Consider the following 26,576-nt stretch of genomic DNA (forward strand, 5'->3'; position numbering starts at 1 on the left):
TGCACAACTACAGCTTCTTATTCAAAATGAGATAATCTGGTGCCTGTGCCCGCTTTACTGCCCTATTCATGCCAAAATCCTTGTTGGTCAAGGCAAATGACAAGTGGGTCATATGTACCAGACCACCCTCTGTGGGTTTCAAGTGTAACATTTGATGACCGAAGCTAGTTAACCCCTGCACAACTACAGCTTCTTATTCAAAATGAGATAATCTGGTGCCTGTGCCCGCTTTACTGCCCTATTCATGCCAAAATCCTTGTTGGTCAAGGCAATTGACAAGTGGGTCATATGTACCAGACCACCCTCTGTGGGTTTCAAGTGTAACATTTGATGACCGAAGCTAGTTAACCCCTGCACAACTACAGCTTCTTATTCAAAATGAGATAATCTGGTGCCTGTGCCCGCTTTACTGCCCTATTCATGCCAAAATCCTTGTTGGTCAAGGCAAATGACAAGTGGGTCATATGTACCAGACCACCCTCTGTGGGTTTCAAGTGTAACATTTGATGACCGAAGCTAGTTAACCCCTGCACAACTACAGCTTCTTATTCAAAATGAGATAATCTGGTGCCTGTGCCCACTTTACTGCCCTATTCATGCCAAAATCCTTGTTGGTCAAGGCAAATGACAAGTGGGTCATATGTACCAGACCACCCTCTGTGGGTTTCAAGTGTAACATTTGATGACCGAAGCTAGTTAACCCCTGCACAACTACAGCTTCTTATTCAAAATTACAAATTCTGGAGCCTGTGCCCGTTTACTGCCCTATTCATGCCAAAATCCTTGTTGGTCAAGACAAATGACAAGTGGGTCATATGTACCAGACCACCCTCTGTGGGTTTCAAGTGTAACATTTGATGACCGAAGCTAGTTAACCCCTGCACAACTACAGCTTCTTATTCAAAATTACAAATTCTGGAGCCTGTGCCCGTTTACTGCCCTATTCATGCCAAAATCCTTGTTGGTCAAGGCAAATGACAAGTTGGTCATATGTACCAGACCACTCTCTGTGGATTTCAAGTGTAACATTTGATGACCAAAGCTAGTTAACCCCTGCACAACTACAGCTTCTTATTCAAAATGATAAAATATTGTGCCTGTGCCCGCTTTACTGCCCTTTTCATGCCCAAATCCTTATAGTGCCAGGAAAATAATAATAGTAGACTGTGTAAGGGACATAATTCTTTGTTTACATAGTGTTAGTTTAGTGATCTAACTTTATTTAAATATTTTAATGTAACATTTTCTGAATAAGAAGCTGGAGCTTGAATAAGAAGTGAATAAGAAATGAATAAGAAGTGAATAAGAAATGAATAAGAAGCTGGCCGAATAAGAAGCCAACTTCAGCCTCGTGTCTCTGACTTACTAAATATCGTCCTGTTGTTACACACTCTAGCGACAGAGGGCGCAACATGTTAACTTTTTACGGTCTTCCAAGTCTCGGCATTGGCAATACAAGCTTATTAACATTCACGTTGATAGTTCACATCATTATCATCCCTAAGTAAAAGTACTATAAACTCCCTACTTTAACATAACAACGCAAAGTAAGGTGTAAATGCTGAGAGAACTAATAAATCCTGGTCCGAGATGACAGTTATGTAAGCCACGCATAAAAATATATGGGAGGTTACAAGGCTCTCCACCTGCCCCTCGTTACCCCGGTGCTCTCCCCAGCCTGTGTTGTTGCTGCTGCCCACTGTGAGACGTGTAACAGCTGGGAGGGAGCACTGTGCGAGGCTGCGGCTGTTACAATGTCGGGTACATGTATGCTGTTGCTGGAGAATGCGGCGCAAATGGTCGTTGTCTGCAGAAAAGAAGAGGAGTTCCTGCTGCAGGAGGGAATGCGGCACTTGGCGGTGCTGGAGAACGCCAGCCTGGTGGTCGGCAAGTAAGTCACACTTCGGTTGCGGTTCCAGGACTATAGTAGTAACACAATACCCAATCAGAGTCACTTGTTGGGAGCCACAGTATTTAAATAAAAGGATTAATGCTGAAGTTCTGAATATTTGTCATAATTTTATGGTGGGGAAAAAAAATCTGTTTAATTTTCTGCAAGTTCAGAACATCAGACTCATATTCAGGGCAGTATCTACAGAATACACTTTTATCATCATTATAATATGGTGCCACAGGGGTTCTGTAGTGCTGTACGTAGCGGATTGGACATACAGGAAAATGACATGGGTGGCTGGGTAATCAGACGGGACAGTTAGATTACCATTTATTGTAGCTAGTCTATCTTCCTCTCTAGTAATATTCCAGAAGTTGAAACAAAATACAGCAAATATATTACATAAGATGTAATGTACTACTCTACTATAGTGCTACGCATGTGTATGCGCTTGGTGATTACATACAATTTTCTATTCGTTCTAGTCCATGTGTAACATATTATCCATGTTGTTCATAGTGATGGCTTCATAAAGGCTGTAGGACCCATGGAGACCATCCGTAGTGAATTTTCCCATGTGTTATTTGAGACTGTAATTGACTGTTCTGGAAAGTGTGTTCTACCAGGTAGGTGTTTCTTACTGGTTAAACTGACTTCTTCATTCTGTATAAACTGGATTATTTTTTTTGGGAGATCTCGGGAAAGGGTTAGGTCTAGACTATACAAGGCTGATGGACCTGTGACGTCACAACCTCGTGACACGGCCTGAAAGGGGGAGGGCCAGGGATGCTAACGGGGGACCAAAACTGTCCCCTCGCGGGCTCACTGCGCTCGCCACGCTTCGGGCACGGTGGCTCGCTGTGCTCGCCACAACTATTTGTTCCCCCTCTATGCCCTAGTGGATGGTAACGCAGGAGCGGTCCAGCCTCCTGCAGCGGTCACGTGGAGGATACGTCACAGAGGTCCTTTAGCCACATAGGAAATAGCAGCAACCCTCGGGGTTGGGCTTGATTCAGAGTTGCACGCTCTGCGGACTGATTTCACAAATTTTTGTAGCTACGCAAATTGCGTAGTTCTCACCGATTCCGAGTCGTGCACGTCTCAACTGCATTCCTGCTTGTGACTGAGTGGGTGACAACAGGCTATCGCACATCAGTGCTCTATTTATATGTAGACAGAATAACGGTGTATTCAGAAGTGCATGAACTGAGAGACAGCTGATTTCAGATAGATGCTTTGCACCAAGAATAGGACTGGTAGTGATGAGGCCTTCTTTCACAAGCTGCTATATAGGGGCAGTGTGGTAGCATAAATTCAGCCAACTCTGATGACAGGCAGAGAACTGAATTTGTTTTCATGGGCACACAATGCAGATGCAGTGACTTTAAATCTGCACCAAAATGTGCAATTGGTATCATTAGCTAACAAATGTTATATGGTTTTGTCCAAATCACATCAGTATCATAATTGTTTGTTTAAGCCAATACTTTCCAAGTACTTTCCATGTTTTTTTTTTTTTGCTTATTTTTTATTATTTAAGTGAATTACAGGCCATCCATATCAAGAAAATAATTATTTTCCCTCCAGAGAGATTTTGAAAAGGAGATGATAATTAGTAAAATAACAACGACCACTAATGACTATCAGATGGATGCATAAAATATACTTGTGGGATTGATGCATTAACAAAAAAAAGTTGACTTGCTACTGCAGAGAAACAGTTCTGTTAATATAAGATTATATTTTTCATAGTATTTTAATACTATGAAAATACAGACAAACTGATAATTTACTGATTGATTTGCATACTTTCCGTCTCTGTCAGAGTGTGCGGAAGACTCCCGAATTTCGAGTTGGCTGACCTTCTGCATCCAATCCACTCAGGGCCGGTTCTAGACATTCTGGAGCTCAGGGCGAAAGTTTCCTTTGGCGCCCCGAGCTTGGGGGCGTGTCTTAATTGGAGGCGTGGTCACTGGTTAAAAAAAAAGATACAAACAAAATAAAATACAAAATGTGGGGCCGCTCGCGCTGTACAGGGAGGGCACCATTTACCAGAGGAGGAGGAGGCCGTGTGCATTGGAGGGGCGCCATTAGCATTACTCACAAGCCTCCGTAGGGAAAAGTAAACTAAATAATGGATATGTAAAACTTAGGTGAAGGTAAGGCAGGGAGAGAGTAAATGTGGTGCCAAAATCTGTCCCTACACAGAGCTATACACAAATAGACACATGTTTCTTGTCACACGCAGAGTCCCAAGTTCCTCTTATTTAGAAGAAAACCAGTCCAGCTACAATATATAGTAAAGCACACTGTCCCATGCATTGCTGCATACCAGGCTGTAATTGAAGACTTAGGAGTCAATCCAATTACTTGCGATGTACTTGCGTGTGCCGTGACAACTGGCCCGCCTGACAGCAGCACAGATTTGCTTACAAGTGCTCGCAGCCCCATAGGGCTCCAAGCTAATTTAGGCAAATTCGGAGCAGGCTGAGAAGGGTTTTTAACGCTGTTGCAATGGCAACTCGCACCCTTCACATGTAATTGGATTGACCCCTTGTATATCATTGTACCTAGATGCAGAGACCTGTCTTAATATACAGAATAGGAATAGCTTCTACATTATGCCTTGTTCAATACTAAACATTCATGAAAAGCTTCTAAATGGATATCCATGACATATTTCTACAATGTAGTAAACCTAGCAGCTATACATTGATAGATCATTTAGAAAATCATTGTGCATTGCCTGAATACTACAGAGCCTTGTACATTATACCATACTGCCGAGTGCCACTGCTATACAGTGCTGAACAAATGTATACATATAGCCTCTCTCCTGAGCCTTAGTGACAGCACTTCTGCTAAAGGGCAGCTATAGATTGTGTGGATTTAAGTTGAAGGATTAATTATTATTATTAATCATTATGAAAAATAACTCGCACTGTTTCTCAGTGGAGTCAAGCAGGGCCAGGAGATGCAGCACTGCCACGGGTGGAGGTAGCGGCTGTCACAACTTTTCTTCTAATTCATAACCCTATTGAACAGAGAGCAGGGACTGGAGCTGATGAGTAAGTGATGTGAGGACGCGTAGTGCCACATCCACTGCCGAGCTGTTGCTGCTCCCAGGCTTCGTAATCTGGGTCTCCTCTCCCCTGCGCTCACAGTCCCAGTGACGTCATCGTAGCCGGTGTCCGCGTCTGGCATTTTGGGACTCCCAGGATGCCAGGCGCGGCCACGACAACTCGGGGTGTAAAGCAACGGCATTCTGGGGCAGTGGGAGGGAATGAGTGTCCATGACAGCGGCGCCGTGGTGGTCTCAGATGGTGCTGCTGCAGCGGGCAGGCGCCGTCTAATTAGATGGCGCTGGCACGGACACTGCTGCTGTGCACTCAGGTAGAAGCGCCCCGGGCAATTGCCCTGCTTGCCCGCCCCTAGAACCGCCACTGAATCCACTTCCGTAATGAAATGGGTGGAGCACGGACTTAAATCTGTCCTCCTATTCCTACCCCTTGCTGAACGGTGATGTGAATTGTAGTATTCCAGAACAGCGAGTGAGGATACAATGACATGAATTGTAGAAAAACACCCCTGTACATGCAGAGCTGGATTGGGAAAGGGGGGAAGCAGAGGGGACATGTGCTCCCGGTACCCTTCCTCAAGGGGCACACCTGAACGTTATTTGCAGCTGCAAAGCTGAGCTTCAGTGTAGACAGAAGAGTAGAGGGAGGGGCAGGATCTGAGCAGCTTAATCCAGCATTGACCACTTGGAAATCACCAGGGCCGTAGCTAGGGTAGTGCGGCCGGTGCCATCGCACAGGGCAGCACGTTAAAATGGGTGCAAGTATATCTTCGTGTCGTAAAAATTAAATTTTAAAAACTGCCTGCTGCGACCGTGTGCGATGTTTAAAACACTTGACTCATCCATACCGCCCCCCGAAAAATCAGAACCAATACGTTAAAACTATTTTCAAAGCTTTTTTCACCCAAAATTTGTGTGGTCGTTTTTTCGACAAAGTATGCAACTTACGATTTTTATTTTTTTTTAATTTGGAGTGGGTGTTCAAAGGGTTCTGAAAGAAATCTCCACACTTTTTTTAGCCAAAAATAGGGATTTTGCATTTTTGTTTTCTCCTGGTTTGGGATAGAGAACTTTTCTCCAGTTTTTTTATCGCCTGTTTTTTGGCAAAAATTTCAGTTTTCGCCGCTAATTGAATATGGCCCTAAGTGGTAAATGCTAATTTAATTAAAAGTGGAAACTCATTGCTTCACTTGTGTACAATAGATTGCCTAATGAGACCTCTTTGCTGCTTTATGGACTTCCTTTGCTCATATCTGTTCTGTATTAATTTCTTTCTTGTAGCCTTGAGAGCAGGTGTCCTAATTCGGTGGTAAGAAATGCACCTAGGAGCACTTCAGTGGCTATGAATCCCTGACCTACCTATAAAGACTTAAAGGGCTTGCTGGAACAGCTTGTTGTGCCATTGTTATCATGTCTTCTGTGCATATTATTAACGTGTGTTTCTTTTTAAATTGCCATTCTGCTTAGGACTGCTGTAATAAATAAAACCTGGCATATCAAGGTAGATAATGGTTGTTTTGATGTGTGAATTAAATGAATGTGTTATTTGTGTATCATTTGTTCTATAGGATTTGTAGATGCGCACACTCATCCTGTGTGGGCTGGGGACCGAGTGCATGAATTTGCTATGAAAGTAAGTTGGTATATTGTCTTATTTATTATAAATGTGTGTGCCACAGAGGGGTTCATATATTTTGAGGCACTATTGTGTTTTGTTCAAACATAGAGTATTGTTGTTAACAAAACATAAATCACATTAAATCGGCCCTCGGCTGGCAATAGGATATGTGCAATCTGCTTGATAGTGGTGTCTGCTGAAAGTGATTTATAGTTACATATTGTACCTGCGTGGTTTCATATTTGCCCACAACTTAATTGCGTACATGAGGAGCATACGTTATACTCGCTATTTCAATACTTTGTAACTTGGCTCCTATTCACTAAGTCTGTCTCTATCTATCATGGGTGTGGAGGAGACTACATATTTCATAATGTTTTATTCAGGCCTTCAAAATAAACCACAAAACTGGTTGCTTTCCCTTTGGCACAACTCTACCAAGACAATCTATATCTCATATAGGTTCATATCTGCTTTCCTCCAGTAGCAGTCCTTGCACAGACTATTTATGCTTTAGAATCTTAATCAAACTTTGATCAATCCCTCTTTTATTCTGCCCCTTATTACATAACCTTTCTGATGCAAAATAAATATTTGCGTTGTAACAGCCATTTAGCACGCTCCTTTTCCTGCATTACTTCTCTCACGCCTCTAAGACCATTATTGCTCTATGCTGCACACTTCCCCACATTGTGAGATGTTCTAATAGCCAATGATTTAGCCGCCTATGTTTAGTCCCGTGTCGGGATTCCGATGCCTGGATTTCACCAGCCGGCATGCCATCCGCTGGCAAACTAACTACATCCCGTTATTTTGTTCGTGTATGTAATTTACTATAATCCCCTCCTATGTATAGTGTTACTGAATATGTCCAGTTCTTTCAAAACTTTATTTTATTTTTAAAAACTGTTGCTCCTGTCACTTTTCCCTGGTTCTATTTCCCGTGCCTAGGTTACGTGTGTTGTATATAATTGATTGGGAGTTGTTAGTTTTATTGTATGTTTGACTTGTAAATCATGCATGCAATAGACACCAGTTTATTATATTGTATGTGTATGAGCTCCCACTTGTTTCATGTTACTAGCTTGCAGGTGCCACATACATGGATATCCATCAGGCTGGAGGTGGGATCCATTTCACAGTAGAGCACACAGAAGCGGCTTCAGAGGAAGATCTCTTCTGCAGCTTGAAGCAGCGCCTGGAGCGCATGCTGAGATGCGGAACCACTTTAGTTGAGTGTAAGAGTGGATATGGTTTGAAGCTGGAGACTGAACTGAAGATGCTGAGAGTGATTGAACGAGCGCACAGAGAAATGGATATTGGCATCTCTCCTACATACTGCGGGGCACATTCTGTACCAAAGTAAGGAGGGTTGTGTTTCCCATATCTGGGCACAATTTCTATAAAATGGACACTAATGTTCTAATACTAAGTTTACAATGTGAACATATCCACTAACTGCAAAGTTAAAGATTATGCACCACGTCTACAGGCATAAATCAGGGCTGGAATACCTGCTAGGTTACTTAGGGCACATTAGTTGTTGATGGGGGACCTGCTCAGCCCCAAGATTCTCACCTTTTTCCCTTTCCCCACCAGGGTATGGATTCCAAATAGTCTGGCCAGACCAGACTATGAGCAGTACCTAGAATCTCCCTGAATTCATCTGGAGGCGGAGCTTTTAGCTTTTACAGCTCCGACTCCATGGAACTTTCTTCCCCGCACAGTTCCACAGACCCAGCAGCTGTACATACAGTGTAGTGCATTCCATCCTGGCCTTCTGTTACTATGGTGGTTATATACTAAGCCTTGGAGAGTGAGAAAGTACCAACAAATCATATAACTGCCCTTTAGCAGGCTGTGTTTTAAAAATGACAGGAGCTGATTGGTTGCTACTTTATCTCTCTCCAAGGCTTAGTACATCTGGGTTGGGCATGGGGTGCCGGCACTTGGGATCCCAGCGCCGACATCCAGACAGGGTTAGAATACGGACACCTGTCGGGCTCTGTATCCTAACCCTCACCCCTAGTGCCTAAACCTATCCTCTCTCTCCCCACACCCTAAACCTAACCCTCCCACCTTAGTGCCTAACCATTACACTCCCCCTAGTGCCTAGCCTTAACTCTAACGTTAACCCTCCCCCTAACCCCACTAATAACCTTCAGGGTGCCGGCTCTGGGATTCTGACAGGTGTCGGGTTTCCGTTGCCGGCATTCTGAGTGCCGGAATCTCCACGGTCGGTATTATTACCGCATCCCGTACATTTACCCCTATGTGTGTTAAGCTTTTCCAATCAGAACATGGACATGTTACTCTGACTTAGGTTACGCCGCCTTGTGAATGGGGCTAAGTGCCTCCACAGTGAGCTAAGCATTGGGTCTTAATACTGTTCTGAACTAAAATGATATAATTGGAGCCAGCCAGCACACAATCTCATAGGCAAATGCACGGAATGGGGTTCCAGTTGCCTGGAGACCTCCCTCTCTAACCCACACCATGATGACCACAATAGAAATAGCATATAATACTAAAGTTGCATGTTTTTAAGATCCCCTGTGTCTCAAAAGAAATAATTAGCACCACCTGTTTGATCTCATAAAATGTGCAGCGAGTAATGAATATACTTATGCACCAACTACAGTAGGAGATCTGGAAAACATGCACCCCCCAGTACATACTGTGAGAGACCAATCTGTTCATCTATGACCAGATCGGTGCAAGGTTCTTTTTCTGCCCCCCCCGAACGCCAAAGGACGACAGCCCGAACGGGGTGTCCTTAGCGTTATCTGTGGGGGGGGGAGGTTTAGGGAGTGCAGCGGGGTTAGGTTTTGGTGGGGGAGGGTTAGGTTGGGCACCCCTCGGGGGGGGTTAGGGTTAGGCACCTCCCGGGGGTAGGTTAGGGTTAGGCCCCTCCCCCCCAGGAGGGTTAGGCATAGGTTGCGGGAAGGGGGGGGTTAGGGTTAGGCACCCCCGGGGGGACTTAGAGTGCCTAACCCTAAAGCTCCCAAGGTGGTGCTTAACTCTAAGGGAGGGTTCGGGGGGGGGTGGAGGAAGGGAGGGTTAGGGTACTTACCAGACGGCGTCAGGATCTCCTGCTGTCGGGATTTAAACAGCTGCCGGCATTGCATACTGATTCCGTTTTTCCTTATTCTCTCAGTTCTTTTTTCTTAGCCGATAAAAAAAAGCATAGGTTTGACATGTGGGTTGTGCAAAGAGAAAGCCGCCTCTCAATCATTGATTATAACGGGCAAGTACTTTGTAATATTTTTACCTCATGACCTTCCAGACATAAATCCAGTTCTCATGCAGAAACTGAGCTTAGATTTCCAATAGCTATGCCATCTGAAGATGGCCTTAGTATGGCAGACCTATGGGGAAAGCATCGCTGACAGTCTCAATGTCTCTCCTGTCACTATTTATTCTGCATCTTATTGGTGCGCATGGACAGTGAATACAGGAATTTAATAGCAATAGCTCTACTTTCTATAGACTCTGTGACTGGTTAGGATCGTATCTGAGCTGCTCTCCCGGGAATTAGTTTTTTTGTTAAATTGATCTGGTAATTCTTCTGTTATCACTGCACATAGTGGAGATAACTGATAATAATTAACATGGCAAAATAAATACACCTTTCTACTAAAACTTCCTCTTGTCATTTTAAGATATTTCACATTTTGTTGAAAAGTTGATGTGTGAACATACAGGTTCCATATCTTTCCCCTTTTCAGTGTAAGTAGTAAAGGTATTTTATTTTGAAGTTCTAAATAAACATATTTAAATATGTTTCCTCTGTTGCTTGGAACACTGCAGACCTCTCCTTGTGACTGGCCACCTACCTGTATAATGGGGTCCTTCCCCTACACTGCCTATTTGGCAGCAGCCCAATGAAGGGATTGTAGCCCAAATGTTTTTTTAAAACGATCTTTTGTAAAGTAATAGTAAACTGAGTTCTTTGTCTTTATATATTGCTGATCGACTTTGATATACACTAAGGGGTCTATTTACTAAGCAGTGTTAGTGTTTGATATACACTAAGGGGTCTATTTACTAAGAGTGAAAAGTGATAAGGTGCCAGCCGATCAGCTCCCAACTGTCATTTTTCAAACACAGCCTGTGAGATGACAGTTGGGAGCTGATTGGCTGGCACCTTATAACTTTCTTATCACTTTTCACTCTGTCTCCTAACACTGCTTAGTAAATAGACCCCTAAGGGAGCAGCATAATCCCATTTATCAATGTGCTGTTTCCATGCTAATCAGGGGAAAGACAGCAGAAAAAGCCACCGATGACATCATTGAACATCATCTCCCTGCTCTGAAGCAAATGGCAGTGAATGGTGAAATTCACATAGATAATATTGATGTCTTCTGTGAAAAAGGAGTCTTTGACCTGGAGTCCACGAGAAGGATTCTACAGGCTGGGAAAGCAATAGGTTTACATCTGAACTTTCATGGTGATGAACTTAACCCCATGAATTCTGCTCAGGTACTTCGCTTTGTGTGTGTGATATAATATAAAGTATGTATGTGTATTATGTATGTTTTATAATGATACCTGTCCTGACTTCTTGGGACACGATCTGCTCTTGCAACTTGGATTGCCTGCTGGTGTTATAAGTTTACTTGTTGCTGCACCCCCACACAACATTAACACCCTTTTTCCTAGTTTATTATATAAGAACCTACACATTTGCTGTGGGCTGACTCCTTTCTAAAGCTTTCAGGGCTAGTCTCTGTGGCTACCATGAGGTTGGTGGAGGTGCAGAATGGAGGGAAGCTAGAACAGACAAGTTGGGTCCCCAAGCCCAGCCTCCTCCTAGTTAGTGGTGGTTGGGAATCAAAGGCGGAAAGTCCACATTATTTCAGGCTAGCCTGGATGGCCAACTATAAGGACTGGGATGGATAACATGCAACTGTACCACCAGCCCAGCCGGCACTTGTACTCGATCACCAGGTTTACCTGCAATCCCAATTGACATCTGATTGATCTCAGTAATTTTGGATTACTACACAACCAGTGTAATTTAATGTAGGCTGCCAATTTTGGTTGCATTAGACTAATGTATGTACATGGGCAGTTTAGCAGATGGAAAGCCCAATAGAGAAGTCCTTGTGCCAATGGTTGGCCAGCAATGTTCCTGTGACACATCTGGAATTTTATGAATGTTGATACAAGTTGTTAAAGTTTCCATTGTATAATAATTCTCTTATGTGAAATCTCTGATCACAATACTTTTCAAACAAATTGTTGTGAGCTGGAGATTTTAGCTGGAAAGTAGATGAGTTAGAAGCAGTGGCCACCAGTTAAATCTGCCACCTGAGTGAGCCACTGCACTAGCTACACTCCGAGACTGGCAGTGACTTCCCATTGGATGCGATACCTGCCAGTGACAAAGAGGAGAGGCAGCCCCAGGGGGAGGTGTTTTCTCTCCCTGGGGCTGCCAGCCTGGCTGCTATTAGCAAAGAGCGTGCTTCCAATGGAAGGCCGCTCCTCTGCCTTTCGGCCAGCCCTACCCGGTTTTTAGTGCTGCAGCCAAGGCAGTCCCTAGATGTTGGTGATTTGCGCATGTTCTGATCCCGGCCCGTGCAAGAGCCATTTCACATACGCCAGCCGGAGCTGTCTCCTCCTCTCATTCGACAGAGACAGCCCCCTCATTCAAGAGGGTGGGAGCCGCTGATTATTAGAAACAATGTTAAATATATGCTTATCAAATGTAAGCCAGTATGATGCTAAATGTTTCACACTTCAGTTGTGTTTCAAAACAGTGCTGCCAAGGCAAAATAAGAAACTTTAATGATTCCGCTATTTAATCGACTAAACTATTCATGTTTGTGTGATGTTTTTTTATATGATCACCTGTATGGTCATTTAGTCCTGTCTCATTGCTCGTACATGTGTGTGTTTTCCTTTAACAAAAAATCTAATCTGTTCCCTTGACCTTATTGTTAATGTTGACTTTTCTTATCATGGGCGTGTAAGTGTCAGGGGGCGATGAAAGACAAAAGACCATAAAGCAAATATAGGATGTTCCGACTTCCAATTAATCTATAAAATGTGATAAATTAGTGCCTACTAATCCAGAGCTCAAATAGATTTCACAACATGGCTATTACAGTGATTAGATCTAACAGAAGTGTATTACCCAATTTCCTTCCAAATGCACTTTTCTGTAGGGTGTCATTTAGAGCTGCAAAGCAAAAAACAGTGTTGCAAATTTGCACCTTGGCAAAACAAGGCTGCATTACAGGAGTGGCAAATTTAAAAGGAACTGACAGATTTACATTTGGGAGTGGGTGTGATAGGGCCGTCTTAACAGCAGGGTAGACCCTCAGCAAAGCAATGCACTGATGGCCCTTACCTACCCATTCGACGGAATACATTTAAAAAAAAAAAAATCATATCTTATTCCTCCTGTGGTCCTGCGCTGTCACTCCATATGCTTCCATAAAGTGACTGACTGTCAGCACTCTGGTGCTTGGCTGCAGCTATACACCAATCAGCATGCTGACAGCCATTCACGGTCTGGTTGTAGACTGGGAGGCAGGTAGAGTATGCTGCCCTCTGATTGGTGGATGGCTGGAGCTTTCCACCAATCAGCATGCCGGCAGCCATTTACTGGGAGGTAGCAAATGATGACTGGCCACTCTGATTGTGTGTAACTTACAATCTGTGTAACTTACAATCTGCCTGCCGCTCAGCCAGCTGCCATTTGCACTGTGCAAGCAGATGCACACTACATGCAGCACTTGTTATTTTAAGGAAAGTCTGTTGGGAATTATGCAGGCTATGCATTCCACAGCACTTTATCAGTATAGTGTTTCCCTGCAGTTGCACGGTGGCTTGGCTCTACATGAGCTGGCCTGAGTAGGAGATTGGAGTAGCACGGTATAATGAGAGGGGGGGAGGGGGGGCGGTGGCGGTATCTCTCAGTGATACATCAGTACAAAATGACCTGCAGGTGCAGGGCCTACATCAACTTTCCTGCATACTACAAGGGGATGTGCACCTGTTTTGCTTTGCTCCTAACTCTAAATGCAGCCCATACAGCTTTGATATTTGATGTGTGGTCTGAGGAATGTTCTCAACCGCAAGTGCTTTGCTATCAAACACAGGTTGTGCTGGACTTTACAATCCACCAAACATCGTATATGCTTTGACTTTTCAGCCTCCAAACTGTAGGATCATAAATGCTTCAGTTTGGCTCTGAAAATGGCATCCATTGTGTGACCATTAGTAAACCACATACAAAACCACTGCTTAGTAAACTTGCCCCACTAACTGCTTTTACCACGCAGTAGCATAACAGGAACCCCTGATGTCTAGGGAACTGAGTGCAGCGTTTTCCACACTCTTGATAATGCACTTAGAAAAAGAACAAGGGTAGGATGACCCTTGCTGATGTTTAGGGCATATTTGCCTACTGTCCCAGAATGTCCAGGAGTCTCCCAAATCTCAGGTGGCTCTCTTGAATGCATGGAAAGGTAGGTACGTTTCCCGGAGGCCCTGTGTGGCTGCCCTGTGCCACCCATTTCCCTAGTAAAATTGGCGGCTTGATGACATGATTGTGCAATTGCAGCATTATATAGTGGAGGCGTGGCTATGATGATGCGGTCATGGGCCCCTCCCCTTCCCCCGGACCTTTGACCTGAGCAAGTAAGTCGGTAAGTATATTTTAGGTATTTTTATAAAATTGAAGGGTCTATTTATCGAAGGTAAAAACCCATATCCTGTGAAAATAGAATTTTATTTATTTATTTATTTTAATTGTTTATTAGAATTATCAGAGGTAAACCACAAAACAATTCGGTGTCACAATAGATACATTGTTATTGGATAATGTATAAAGTAATATAGAAAAAATACACCGTTGACATCATAATAGAAAAAATTATTCAGTTGATTTGAAATTGAGAAAGATATTATCTTAAGTATTCATAAAAACATTGATAAGATGTGGTAAAAAATAAAGTTCAGTCAGAGGATATTTGGGGTGAAGGGGGAAGTATAGAAATTAAAAAGGAGGAGGGGGGAGTGTGTAAGCGAGTCGGGACAACATCATATAAAATGCTAAATGAAAACATCAGGAGCAGAGATAGGGGTCGTAGTTTATGAAAGGCCTGGAAGAGGAGTTGCTTGGGAGTAGTACCAGGGAGACCATATTGAATGAAATTTATGCACTGAGTTATTCAATAAGCTGGTAGTATACTCCCATTTTAGATACAAATCAAATTCTATTTAAAAGTTCTGGTTCAGTTGGAGTGATATCTTTTTTCCAGTTGCGTGCCAGTTGGTATTTGGCTGCACAGGAGATGTGGAGAATTAGTTTGTTAGCGTCTTTAGAAACCTGATCAACCGGGACACAGAGTAAAAGGTTAGCGGAGGAAAGAGAGAAGGGTAGGGTAACAGCAGATGATATGAGGGAGCGAACCATATTCCAGAATGGGACTATCCTTGGGCACGACCACCAAACATGAAAAAATGTACCGACATGACCACACTGCCTCCAACACAGGTTACAGGTGTTGGGATACATATGGAAAATAGAATATTTTATCAAGGACCCTACTAGTAAAGGCTATTTACAGTTATTACAAGTGATGGCTTTCTCTGTGGGTTCTACAATTCTGCAAAGCATTGGGAAGAAAACCAGCAATGTCTTCTCCGCCCGGGTAAAGGAGGCTGCAGAATCTACGGCCATCTTAAACGAGTCCGATAGCGGCAGAACAAGAAACAGCGCTGCACTCCAGTTGCTAATGCTATTTTGTTGTTTTTTTTGTGTTTGTTCAGATTTACAAACTTTATTTTGTATTCTTTTTGATGACTGTGGAACTTCAATGCATGAGCTTCCAGCGTGGGTGTTTTTTGTTTTTTAGATGCTATTCATCCTTTTTGGAAGGATCTTAATAAATACACCCCTAAGCCTCTCTATTGCAGGAGCAGTCACTTCTAAAATCTGTATTTATATCACAGCCAATAAGTTATTTTACCCTAAATAAAACCACCTGCTTATTGTTGGTACTTTGTTTCAGTACCTTCAGTGTATGCTGACAAATGCTATGCTTCTCTTCACTGGAGATGTACAATAAGTGTGACTACTGTTGCAAGTAAAGTAATGCTAGACTTCATCAGTTACCATTTTCCCATGCTTTTCTTAGTGTACTCTGCCAGATAAATGGTATTCAGAAATGACCTTGGGCCACATGTAATGGGGTGAGAGTTAGAAAATGTGTAAAACTCTCAGTAAACTCTCACACTTTGTAAACTCGGCCAATGTAATAGTCTGAGAACAGGCAAACTCACATTTTTTTTAGACTAAAACTCTCACAATTTAACACCTCATCCAGATGTTTTCCCATTTGAAGATAAAACTCGACCAATGTGAGAGATTATTGCTAAACTCTCACATTTTCTAACCTGTCACCCGATTACATTTGGCCTCTTGTATTTGTACCTTTTCAGTTAGGTGCAGACTTGGGAGCTCATGCTGTAAGTCATCTAGAAGAAATAAGTGACGAAGGGATAACTGCAATGGCTGCTGCAAAGTGTTCTGCCATTTTGTTGCCTACAACTGCATACATCCTGAGGTAATTCATTTTCTTTTCATTTCAGTTACTGGTAGATATTATTTTGAATCAATCCTATCTTCATTGTAATCCCTCAATATAAAGCAGACAGACTCAGCCAGGTTAGTTGGAGAATGTACAACAATATGAAATTATCCCCAAGTCACAACAAAATCTAATAGCGGCTCTAATACAAATCAGGGTGCATAAACTCCCAACGGTACAAAGTGCCAATAACCGGTAGACAAGGATAGGCGCTAATTAATGGATTAAAGATGGTACAGATATCTAACTGATATACGTCTTTTACTATCTCATCATCTTACTCAATGCATGTGAAAAAGAGATGAGAGAAAAAAAGATAAGATGAGTGCAAAACTTAAACTTCTTATCACCTCTAGGCCAACAAATGGGTATATGCAATGTGATGCAGCTCCCAAAGGAGAGGTGGACATGGATGTCAAGGACTGTGCAAACCAATACTCCTTAAGATGCAATGCTTATGGGAACAATGATTAAAGTCTGCATTGTAGCAGGTTCTTGATCTTCAGGAAGCTGTCATACACCTAGTGAGTGAAAGTGAATTAGTGGGAATCTGATACCATAAAAACATAAATATCAACATTAATTAATGCTGGGAAATGGAAATAACCAGCATATAACCAATGTGGTCTGGGAGGACAATTTTCTTAAATCTAAAGGGCATATTTAATAATCAATATTTGCAGGATATTTTTAATATTAAGGATCCCCCAGGTGTACCATGGAGAGATCGCAGCCAATATCTGTCATGGTCCCTTTTCAACAGCAAATGCAGTCCCCATACGTGTCTATGGGGACTCTCTATACAGTCAGATTCACCAAGCTCCGAAATGTGATGCAGATGGCAGTAGCCTATGGGTACTATATCACACATTTTTAACTGAGATGGATTCTCCGGATGCCTCCCCGTCTGCCCCCGATGATGCATGCTCCTGCCAACGCATGCATATTGGCTGCGGGTGACCCAAACCACAGAGCAATGTCATTAGCGTAAGCTATCACTTTACTTCCAGCTGCTATTGGAGCCAGGCTCTTGCCAAGAGACACATCATAAATTTGTATGAAAATATAAATTTTCGCAATGCGCATTTAGGTGAAAAATTTTATCACATCTGCATTAAAAATGTGGACATTGGGTCATATTTATCAAAAAGCCAATACCGTCGCCAATATCTTTACAACAGTTGCTAATAAAGATATTGGCCTATATGTATCTGGATATAGCAAATCTTTAACTGGTTTAGGAAGGACAACAATGAGATACTGAGGCATGGATGTAGGAACAACCCATCCACATAATAGATTAAAGATTTCAAGCAATTTGGGAACAAAAATTCTGTATGCTTTTTATGGTGCTCTATCTAATGCCAATGTCTTACCATTTGGGAAAGAATTAATTGGCGCAGCCTGTAAGAACTCACTACTATCATTTGATAGAGATGGCAATTAATCTGCAGTCCTATATGCAGCCCGATCCTCTGAACTATTTTGAATATGTGAAGTATATATGATAGGTTGTGATCAGGCTGGCCCACAGGAGTACTGGTGAAATCCCCGGTGGGCCCCACTGCCTGAGGGCCCCACCCCCTCCTCTAGGGGTCAGGTTCCAGATTGTGCACTTGAATTATACATTGTTACTCTATTAGAGGGTCAGTTACCTTGTACTCTCTCTTTCTCTTCCACTTTATCTCTATCCAAGGTTTTATACATCTCCTCTCCTTACCCCAGGGGAGATGTATCAATCCTTGGCCATAGCAACCAGTCAGCTTCTGACTGTCATATATCTAACACAGTGCATGAAATGACAGAAGCTAATTGGTTGCTTTGAGCAACTTCTCCTCTTTATCTCCAGCCAAGGCTTGATACATCTCCTCTAATATCTGGACAAAGTTATTTATTTGCTAGGACTTTTTTCATTAAAATTTTTTAAGCCACTTACATGACAAGATAGCTAACAAAGTCTGTCAACCATGGAAACACTTTCACTTTATTCTTTCCACCATTTTGTATAATAAATGTATACGCTGGACACTCAGACCTGAATATTGATATGCTTGCCTACACTGTAAATTTCCAATCTATATTCTTGACCTTCCTAAAATATCTCTTACAATTAGTACCTTTTATACAGTTTGTGCAAAATTTAGATTTAACCTTTCTATACTCAAACAACCCTCTGACCCCTATACCAGCTTTGCTGTGTGATTCAATCATATATCCCCACTAAGCACTATTTTCACATTGTAATCAAGCTGACCCAAAATTACTTATTTTATTACGGTTGTTTTTATAGCGCACACATATTCTGCAGCGCTTTTACAGAGAATACTTCAGTCCATGCCCTAGTGGAGCTTACAATCCATATTCCCTAGCACAAGGACACAAACACCATAGGGTTCATTTTTTTTTTTTGTGAGAAACCAGTACGTTTTTGGAGTGTGTGTGAGGAACCCCATGCCAACATGGGTAGAACATAAAAGGTCCACACACACAGGGGCCCATTTTTCAACAAGGTTTATCACACGCAATGAGGTTTAAAACTTGTGTATGATAAATGGTGCTCCAGCCAATCAGCTCCCAACTGTCATTTTGCAAACAGATGACAGGAGCTTACTGGCTGGAGCACCATTATCATTGCGTATGATAAACCTCGTTGATAAATGGGCCCCATTGTGCCTTGGTCAGGAATTAATTCATGACCACAGGACTGTGAGACAGTAATGCTAACCACTACTCAACTGTGCTGCCCAATATGCACTATGTGGCATTTAACCTCCTATTAATCTACATTGTAGGCTTTTTAGCAGGGCCTTCTTGCTGCTTTGTATATCTTAATACAGTCCTCTTTTATTTGTGGTCTTAATAGCTGTTGAGAATTCTGGCCCTATATTAATAAAATTTGAATTTGTGTTATGCGCCATCTTGCTTCATAATGGATGAAAATATAGTAATTTATCCTAATCTGGCATTTTCCCCTTTTCCAAGACTTAAACAACCTAGAGCTAGGGACATGCTCAATGCTGGTGTAATAGTATCTCTGGGCAGTGACTTCAATCCAAATGCTTACTGCTTCTCTATGGTAAGTGTTTCACTTAAATGACCCTTTGATTGCATCATTTACGTCTGTTTAAATAATACTTTCAAAATACAGATGAACCATTGATCGGCATAACTATAATCTTATCCTCACCCCAGTAACTGCAAGGACTAGACCTGCAATGAGAGGTTTCCAGAACATATTTGAAAACCTAAGAATGAATTTCTTCCTGGTGAAATACAGTAAAATATAATATTCCAAATTGCAGCGCACCCACATAATTAAGCACTTGCTGGGGTAATCCTCCCAAAATTAGCTCTGCAGGTATTAATCTTCAAGCTACTCCTTATACACAATAAATTGAAGGTACTCACTAGTATGGAGTGAATCGTATAGAATTAGAATTTATTCACCATTATAAAGTGTCTGCATGATGGTGATTAAATTCTAATTTTATATGGCCGACCTATCTAACGATTGGGAAGTGCATACACACTTATCAATTGTTTGGCCGAAGTGTCTGTGCTGACATCACAACTGGGCGGGCATTTAAATTTGTCCACCCAACTGTGATGTCAGTCACCGACCGATAGCTGCAGCAAGTGTACAGGTTGTTGGCGGGTCACCTGTACACACAGCAAGAGGTGCAGATGTATCAAGATCAGAGCAGATGCGGTATGTCTGTGAACGATGTCGTTCACAGACCTATCGCCTGTACACATCCGCCGAAGCACTACAGATATGGAATGGTATTGAAATACCAACGGCTCTTTAGCTGCCGGTTGAAATACCGACCCCGGAAGCCCGACAGAATGAGATCCTGACGAGACGAGGTAAGTCATCTAACCCTCCCCTGCCCCCCCCCAACCCATCCCTTTAGTGGTACCTACCTCTAACCTCCCCCGGGGGGGGGGTGCCTAACCCTAAGTCTCCTCCAGTGGTACCTGAGCTCTTCTACACAGGAAGAGTAAGGAGAAATAGAAGCCAGTTACCCTACAAGTATGTTTTTGGAATGTGGTAGAAAGGCCAAATGCAACATGAGGAGACTATACAAGCTCTACATCCAAATATATATGGAATTTATTTTTTTCTCCTATGGTATGTATAACAATGAAAACACTGATTTAATATTCAACATAGGATTTAACTCCATAAAACATGATAAAAATGTCTACTATACATTAGATCTCCATTTGTAGTAATATCCCACGCACCCCTGGGGCCAACTAATCCCACAGTAGGGCATTACTCCTCACCTCCACCCACCAGTGGTAACAGTCCTCCCTACTCCATGTCCATAGGTTTCCGCTGTACGCTGCACATGTCCTCTGTATATAGATTAACCTAGTGGGAATAAACCCCCTTAGGGCATTAACCCTTATCCCCCTGTAACTTTTGCCCCCTACCTGCTGCAATTGATGCCCTCTCCCACCCCTCATGCAGAGGCAGTGGAGTGGGTTAGTGCTCTCTGCTAACACAATGCAAAGATTAGCAACAGTGCTCACATAGGCACTTTAGTTCCCCTCTTCGAACCGGATTTTAACTTCACCTTCTGGCGCATGCACTCCAGAATGTTATGGGCACAAATTCGGCAGGGAGGTTGGCAGTAACAGACACTATATAACTGTGGGGGTGTTGGATCTTACTTGAAAATGCAGAAAACTGTTGCATAGGATGCAACTACAGCAACAGCCCAGTTTGCTGCGGTTGCATCCCATACAACCATGCCAGGTAAATGGTAAAATACTCCCACTATAAACGTAGAAAGCACTTATGACTTTCAGCTGGCTAGTGCTGGTGTCCTTATCATCTGTGCGTATTTGCACTAGCCATCAGACACCTGCAGTTTACTTGGCTTTGACAGGTGTATAATCATCTTCATGCAGGTCTGCATTTGTTGGGAATTATGCAAACTCACCCTTCCTATACTTGGCCTTTGTCAGTCTCTACCCTTCCCCCATATCCCCTCTCTAGTTGCAGGACACACGTGTCAAATGCGAGCAAATCTGGATACGCGTGCGCCTTTTGTGTTGGCATGTACAGTAAAAATTTTAACATTAAATGCACACAAATGGACATGTGTTCATCTCGTCATCAGCCCCTAAGACCCTCACAATGGCAGCTGATTTGCTGACTGTGGTTTACTATAAAATATGATGAGTTAAGTTTTGTTTCAAACATGCACAATTTGCTTAAAGAAAAGGTTTTGTGCATTTCTAATGATGAGTGGGGATCCTTTTTTTTCCCCTACGTGCTGCTCGGCACAATCAAGGGAGCTGACATGCTTCTACTGTAAGCATTCCTGATGATGCAGCCAATGCACCTGTTTCTATCTTCTACCATGCTCATCCATTCCATGGCTTTTTCCTAAACCTGCTGCTACCAATTTGTTTGTTGCTTTCTATTGAAGTATTACTCAATGACTTCCATCATTTTTCAGCCTATGGTCATGCACCTGGCCTGCGTCAACATGAAGATGTCTCTGAAAGAAGCACTGGCTGCTTCGACGATTAATGCAGCATACTCCCTGGGAAAATCTCACGCACATGGTTCTCTGGAGGTTGGAAAACAAGGAGATGTTGTGATCATTAACGCCCCACGGTTTGTGTTTACTGCCTTTTATTATAATACATTTTTTACACTATGAACTTTATAAAGGGAAAAATAACACTGGGACTAGTTGATCATTCAGTGAATTGGCAAGTACTTTGGGCCAAATGTAATGGCCTGAGAGTTTTGAAAATGTGAGAGTTTAGCAGTAAAACTCTCACACTAATCCATTGATCGAGTTGTATTTTCATAACAGGAAACACCTGGATGAGAGTTTAAATCTTGAGAGTTTTTTGAGTCTGAAAAACATGCAAGTTTGCATGTTCTGTGATTATAACATTGGCTGAGTTTAAAAATGTGAGTTTTCTAAACTCTCACCCTATTACATTTGACCCTTAGTATTTAATATATTTAAGCTCTCTAAATATATATCAACCCAAGCAGAGACATCATTATTGAGTAAGGGGTGGTCACGTATTTTTTCCAATCCACACAACAGCTTACAGTGGGAAATAGAACACTATGAAATGGGAAGGCAATTACCACTGACTGAGTTCTTTGCACAGAGGGATCAACACCACCCTTTAAAAAAAAAAAAAAAGTGTATTTGACCCCCAACTCACCAATACCAGTATTAAAACGTTCTTACGCTTGGCCAATACATAACCGCAAACCCCCCATAAGTGTCAATGTGAAAACCTTAATAGAAAAAGAGAGGATGGCATTAAAGACACTGTGAGATAACCCCTTGCTAATAAGACCTGCCGACAAAGGTGCAGGAATAGATTTACAAGATTGGGACAAACACTTAAAAAAGAAATCAAGACCACAATCAAATGCGTGAAATAAATCGCAAGATCAATAGATTTATTGATCATTGAGTATTTAACAATTGAATTCATGCCAATGTATCCTCTTTTCTGAAAGTTACTCAACTATCATTTGTACTCCTACAATCTGCCCAATTTAAACAGTCCCCATAGATCATAAATCGCTCAGTGTACCTCCAGGAAGGCCAATTATATCAGCTTCTGGGTCCTTGTTACAATCCCTCTTACACTTTATTTGGCAGTTTCCTGTGGGTATTTGTGACTAACATGCCCATGTACATTAGAGAAGCAGGCTACTTTCTTGCTAGATTGTCTTTTATAGACTATATACCATCTAATGTTTTTTCACTATTAATGTTAGCTTCCCCTATACATCATGCATGATGGCGGTATAGAGGCAGCATGTCAAGCTCTCGTCAAAATTGTGCATAAAATCATAATGGCCCCCTGTTGAATTTCTTCTTGATATACTCAGCTGTGTTTTAGAGTATAATCATATTCAATAAAGGAATTAGTATTTTATACAAAAAGAAGGAATGGCAATGGGGTCTAACATGACCCCTACTAATGTTGTCAATACTTACATGCACTATTACATAATCCCCCTCTATTCTGAGGATATAAATTGATATAAACATTACACTGATGACCTATTTGTAATATGGGTCAACACTGAGGAAAAGTTCTTTGAGATGATGGATCATCTTAACCAATTGCCAAGTCATATTTAGTTCACATACACTCTGGATAGTGACAAAGTGGACTTTTTGGACAGAACAAAGTTGACAACCACACTATATTGCAAAACAACTGACTGTGTAATACGATTCTTCATTTTATTAGTCATGATCCACCAGATCTCAAACAGACTTTACCAATATCACAATTTCTGCAAGTTGTGCAAAACAATACCAAACCTACTCTAGCAGATACACAGTTACTGAAATTAATCCAAGGTTCATAGAGCGAGGCTACCACTTTGCCAAATCAAAAAATTATAAAAATAACTAAACAAATACAAAATAAACCCAAAGCAGACCTACCCTATAACCCCCCACCCTGTATAGTCTATCCCCAACTCAGGTATACCTGGATCCCACATTTCCCTCCCCCCCTAACTAAACTAACCTACTACTAACAGTCCCACCTCACCCCCCCCCCCCCCCATTGAAAGGATAGATATTCGGATAACTGACTGGGGCAAAAATACAAAAATGGCCATATTCAGGACGAAGCAGGCAGCTGGCTCCTCCCATGAACTACTTTCCCGCATTTCCGTAAAATGACTAGAAATATATACAGAAATACTGTAGTATAATAGGCTAAAAAAACAAACCGATTATGTATATCTAAGGTGCTTTGACAGAGAAACTACTTTTACCAGGAAAGCAGGGTACTCCCATAAAATAGAGAGAAGCTTAGAAATAGCCACAGCAAAATATATATAAAATAGAATATCTAGATATAGCAGGAGTCTCATAACAAACCTATAACCAAATAAAATATAATAATCACAAATTAAAATAAATGACATACAAATATGTGATAAAAAGGATATATATAAGAATACTATAAAGTACTAGGCAATTACAAAATAATCTTCAAATATACTATGGCAGGTCATATCTTACTACCAACTTGCATATAACAACTGGTAAGGCAAAATAATAGATTGATGCAGATCAGTCCGGCCAAGCTTCGGCCCCCTGTGAAAACGCACCATAATGAGCAGTCCCGTTCCAACATGCCTGAACACCGACAGGGAAGTACATAAAATAGAACGGCAACAAGTCCTGGAACCACGGCAGACCCCACAGGGCTAAACATCTGAACTTCGCCAATGCAGATAGAACCACAGTCATATGGAAGGAGAAATACATGAACCGATTTTCCGCAAATGGAGTGTGAGCTGCAGGATCAAAGCATGGAGATTCAGACATCTGTCTCCTCCCGGGGTTGCCAAGGGATACAGCAGGAAGCAAGAATATTCATTTGTATATTCCCAACTTTGCTGATAAGTCTCTGAGCAGAGGCATTGATAGCTTGCAGGATCTGTTGTAGAGAGGCCTCCATGTTTGTTTTGTACAGGCGTGATGATAGCAGAAATCAGCAAGGACTGGGTATAGGAGCTGTGTAATGGAGACTGGGGTGGGGCCCTAACAAGAATGATATGACCAAGGATTGCAGTGCGGTCAGTCTTGCAGAGAAACTGCCCCTCCACATGTACCCAGGATCCAGCAACTTTAGTGAAGCAGGGCAGGGACTGTAAACAGCCTCCTCACCGAAAATGGCCGCAGGACAGACTGACAGCTTGGTATGTCAGTAAACCAGACAGTGAGGTCCGCTGCGGACCAGACAGCATAAGCGTGCCGGGAACAACGCAAAGGGAGACACTGCTGGGACCTCAGCTAGGCCAGGATACTGTCTTCAGCGTCGGAGCCGGTAAGTATAATTAACAGGCACGCAGGGGGACAAAACTACCACTGGAGGTGCAGTGATATGTAATGCACCTGTGGTCAAGTTTCAGCCCAATACCACCAGGGGAACAGGATAAAACATTGATATTTAGCAGGAGCTCATGCAACCAGCTGCCTCCTCCGACCAGAGCGAAGCCACTTAGACACTAAGTAGTTTAAACTAACTTTGAATGGTTCCTTTGCTTTATATATTTTTATTTGTCAAAAATATTTCTTTATCATTTATTATTGTATTCACATTGTGAAATTATGAGGGCTGATTTGTCCCTTTTCTATATCGGGCATACCGATGGGTTCAATAACACCGTGTTTAGCTTTGGCATATTGAAGCAAGTTGACCAATGAAACATTTGTACTTATCAGTATTTATAGAGCTTACGATTACATTATATGATACGCTGAATGGCTTGTGTGCAATTCTGAAGCGCAAGCATTTACTTCTTTTACTAACAAACAGTGTGTAAGTGTGTGCACATATGTATGTTAACATATTGCTACAAAAAAAGTCACAAATTATACAAATTGCTGGCATAAAATTCCGAACACAAGAATATGCTTTTAATCCTCGCATTCCAAGAATACAACAATGCCTGGTCACTAATGGGTTAGCTAAATTAGTGACAGTACTTTTTTAAACTGGATCTGCCAATTGTCTTGTGCTTTACTATGCACCTAGTTATGACAGTAACCTTTTTTTTTTTTCTCCCTTTGTGTGTTATAGATGGGAACATGTGATCTATCAGTTTGGGGGTCATCAGGAGCTTATAGAGTATGTTGCCATCAAAGGAAAAATTGTTTACAAGAATGAAAGAGTTCTTAGTCTATGAGAGTAAACCTCTGAAACATTTCCAGGACTTGGATAAGTAGAGCAGGCCTGTTCCTCCGGCCATTAATGGATTTATTTCACCATTCTAAGCATTCTATTACATTAGAAAATGTGGCTGCCGCAATGATGGAACTGTGCTTTAACAATGGAATGAAGACCAAGTTGACAAAATGACATTAAAATACTCATTCATTGAGCTGCTTTGAATGTGCCACCTGAAAACCCTCATCAGTATATTGTAGGCTGTAAGCAAAGTGTTAATTCTATCTCCGACGGTATTTTCTTGAATGTGAATTGTAATTGCAGTAGGAGACTACTGCAATCCAATAAAAAATATAATACTTGACCAACTACCACAATAGGCATTTAAATTTGTGAATTTCAGGTTTCAAATATGTAATCTGTCAACATTGTTTAATCTAAACTTTGCATTATTACTAAATTTAATTTATACAAATATTTGGCAGTTCTTCACATAATAAATGGTAATATTGTGTGTCACATGGATAACTGTTTTATACAGTGGTTTATGTTGTGTGTATTTTATTTAGGTACATTTTCATTAGACTTGTAAATTTATAGAGCAATTTCAATTAATTTCGATTAAACTTTGTAACAGGGCCTGATTCAGAGCCGCTCGAAAGCGGCCGCTCGTTCGCA

General features: G+C 41.9%; 1 protein-coding gene across 2 annotated transcripts; it reads left to right on the plus strand.

Annotated features, from left to right (window-relative positions):
- Positions 1-1,419: 1,419 nt before the first annotated feature.
- On the plus strand, positions 1,420-26,334 carry AMDHD1 (amidohydrolase domain containing 1). 2 transcript variants are annotated; one of them, XM_088454587.1, is made up of 9 exons: positions 1,421-1,891; positions 2,414-2,520; positions 6,542-6,606; positions 7,676-7,953; positions 10,851-11,076; positions 16,051-16,175; positions 19,182-19,275; positions 21,674-21,834; positions 25,812-26,333. In XM_088454587.1, exons 1-9 carry the CDS (start codon positions 1,623-1,625, stop codon positions 25,915-25,917), a joined length of 1,431 nt encoding a protein of 476 aa, XP_088310713.1. In that variant the 5' UTR covers positions 1,421-1,622; the 3' UTR covers positions 25,918-26,333. The 2 variants fall into 2 exon arrangements, with proteins under 2 accessions (XP_088310715.1, XP_088310713.1); XM_088454589.1 differs by lacking the exon at positions 2,414-2,520 and having other exon boundaries at positions 1,420-1,891; positions 25,812-26,334.
- The last annotated feature ends 242 nt before the right edge of the window (positions 26,335-26,576 follow it).

The sequence above is a fragment of the Taudactylus pleione genome, unplaced genomic scaffold, assembly GCF_031769625.1.
Source record: "Taudactylus pleione unplaced genomic scaffold, aTauple2 ptg000040l, whole genome shotgun sequence".
Classification (NCBI taxonomy): Eukaryota; Metazoa; Chordata; class Amphibia; order Anura; family Myobatrachidae; genus Taudactylus; species Taudactylus pleione.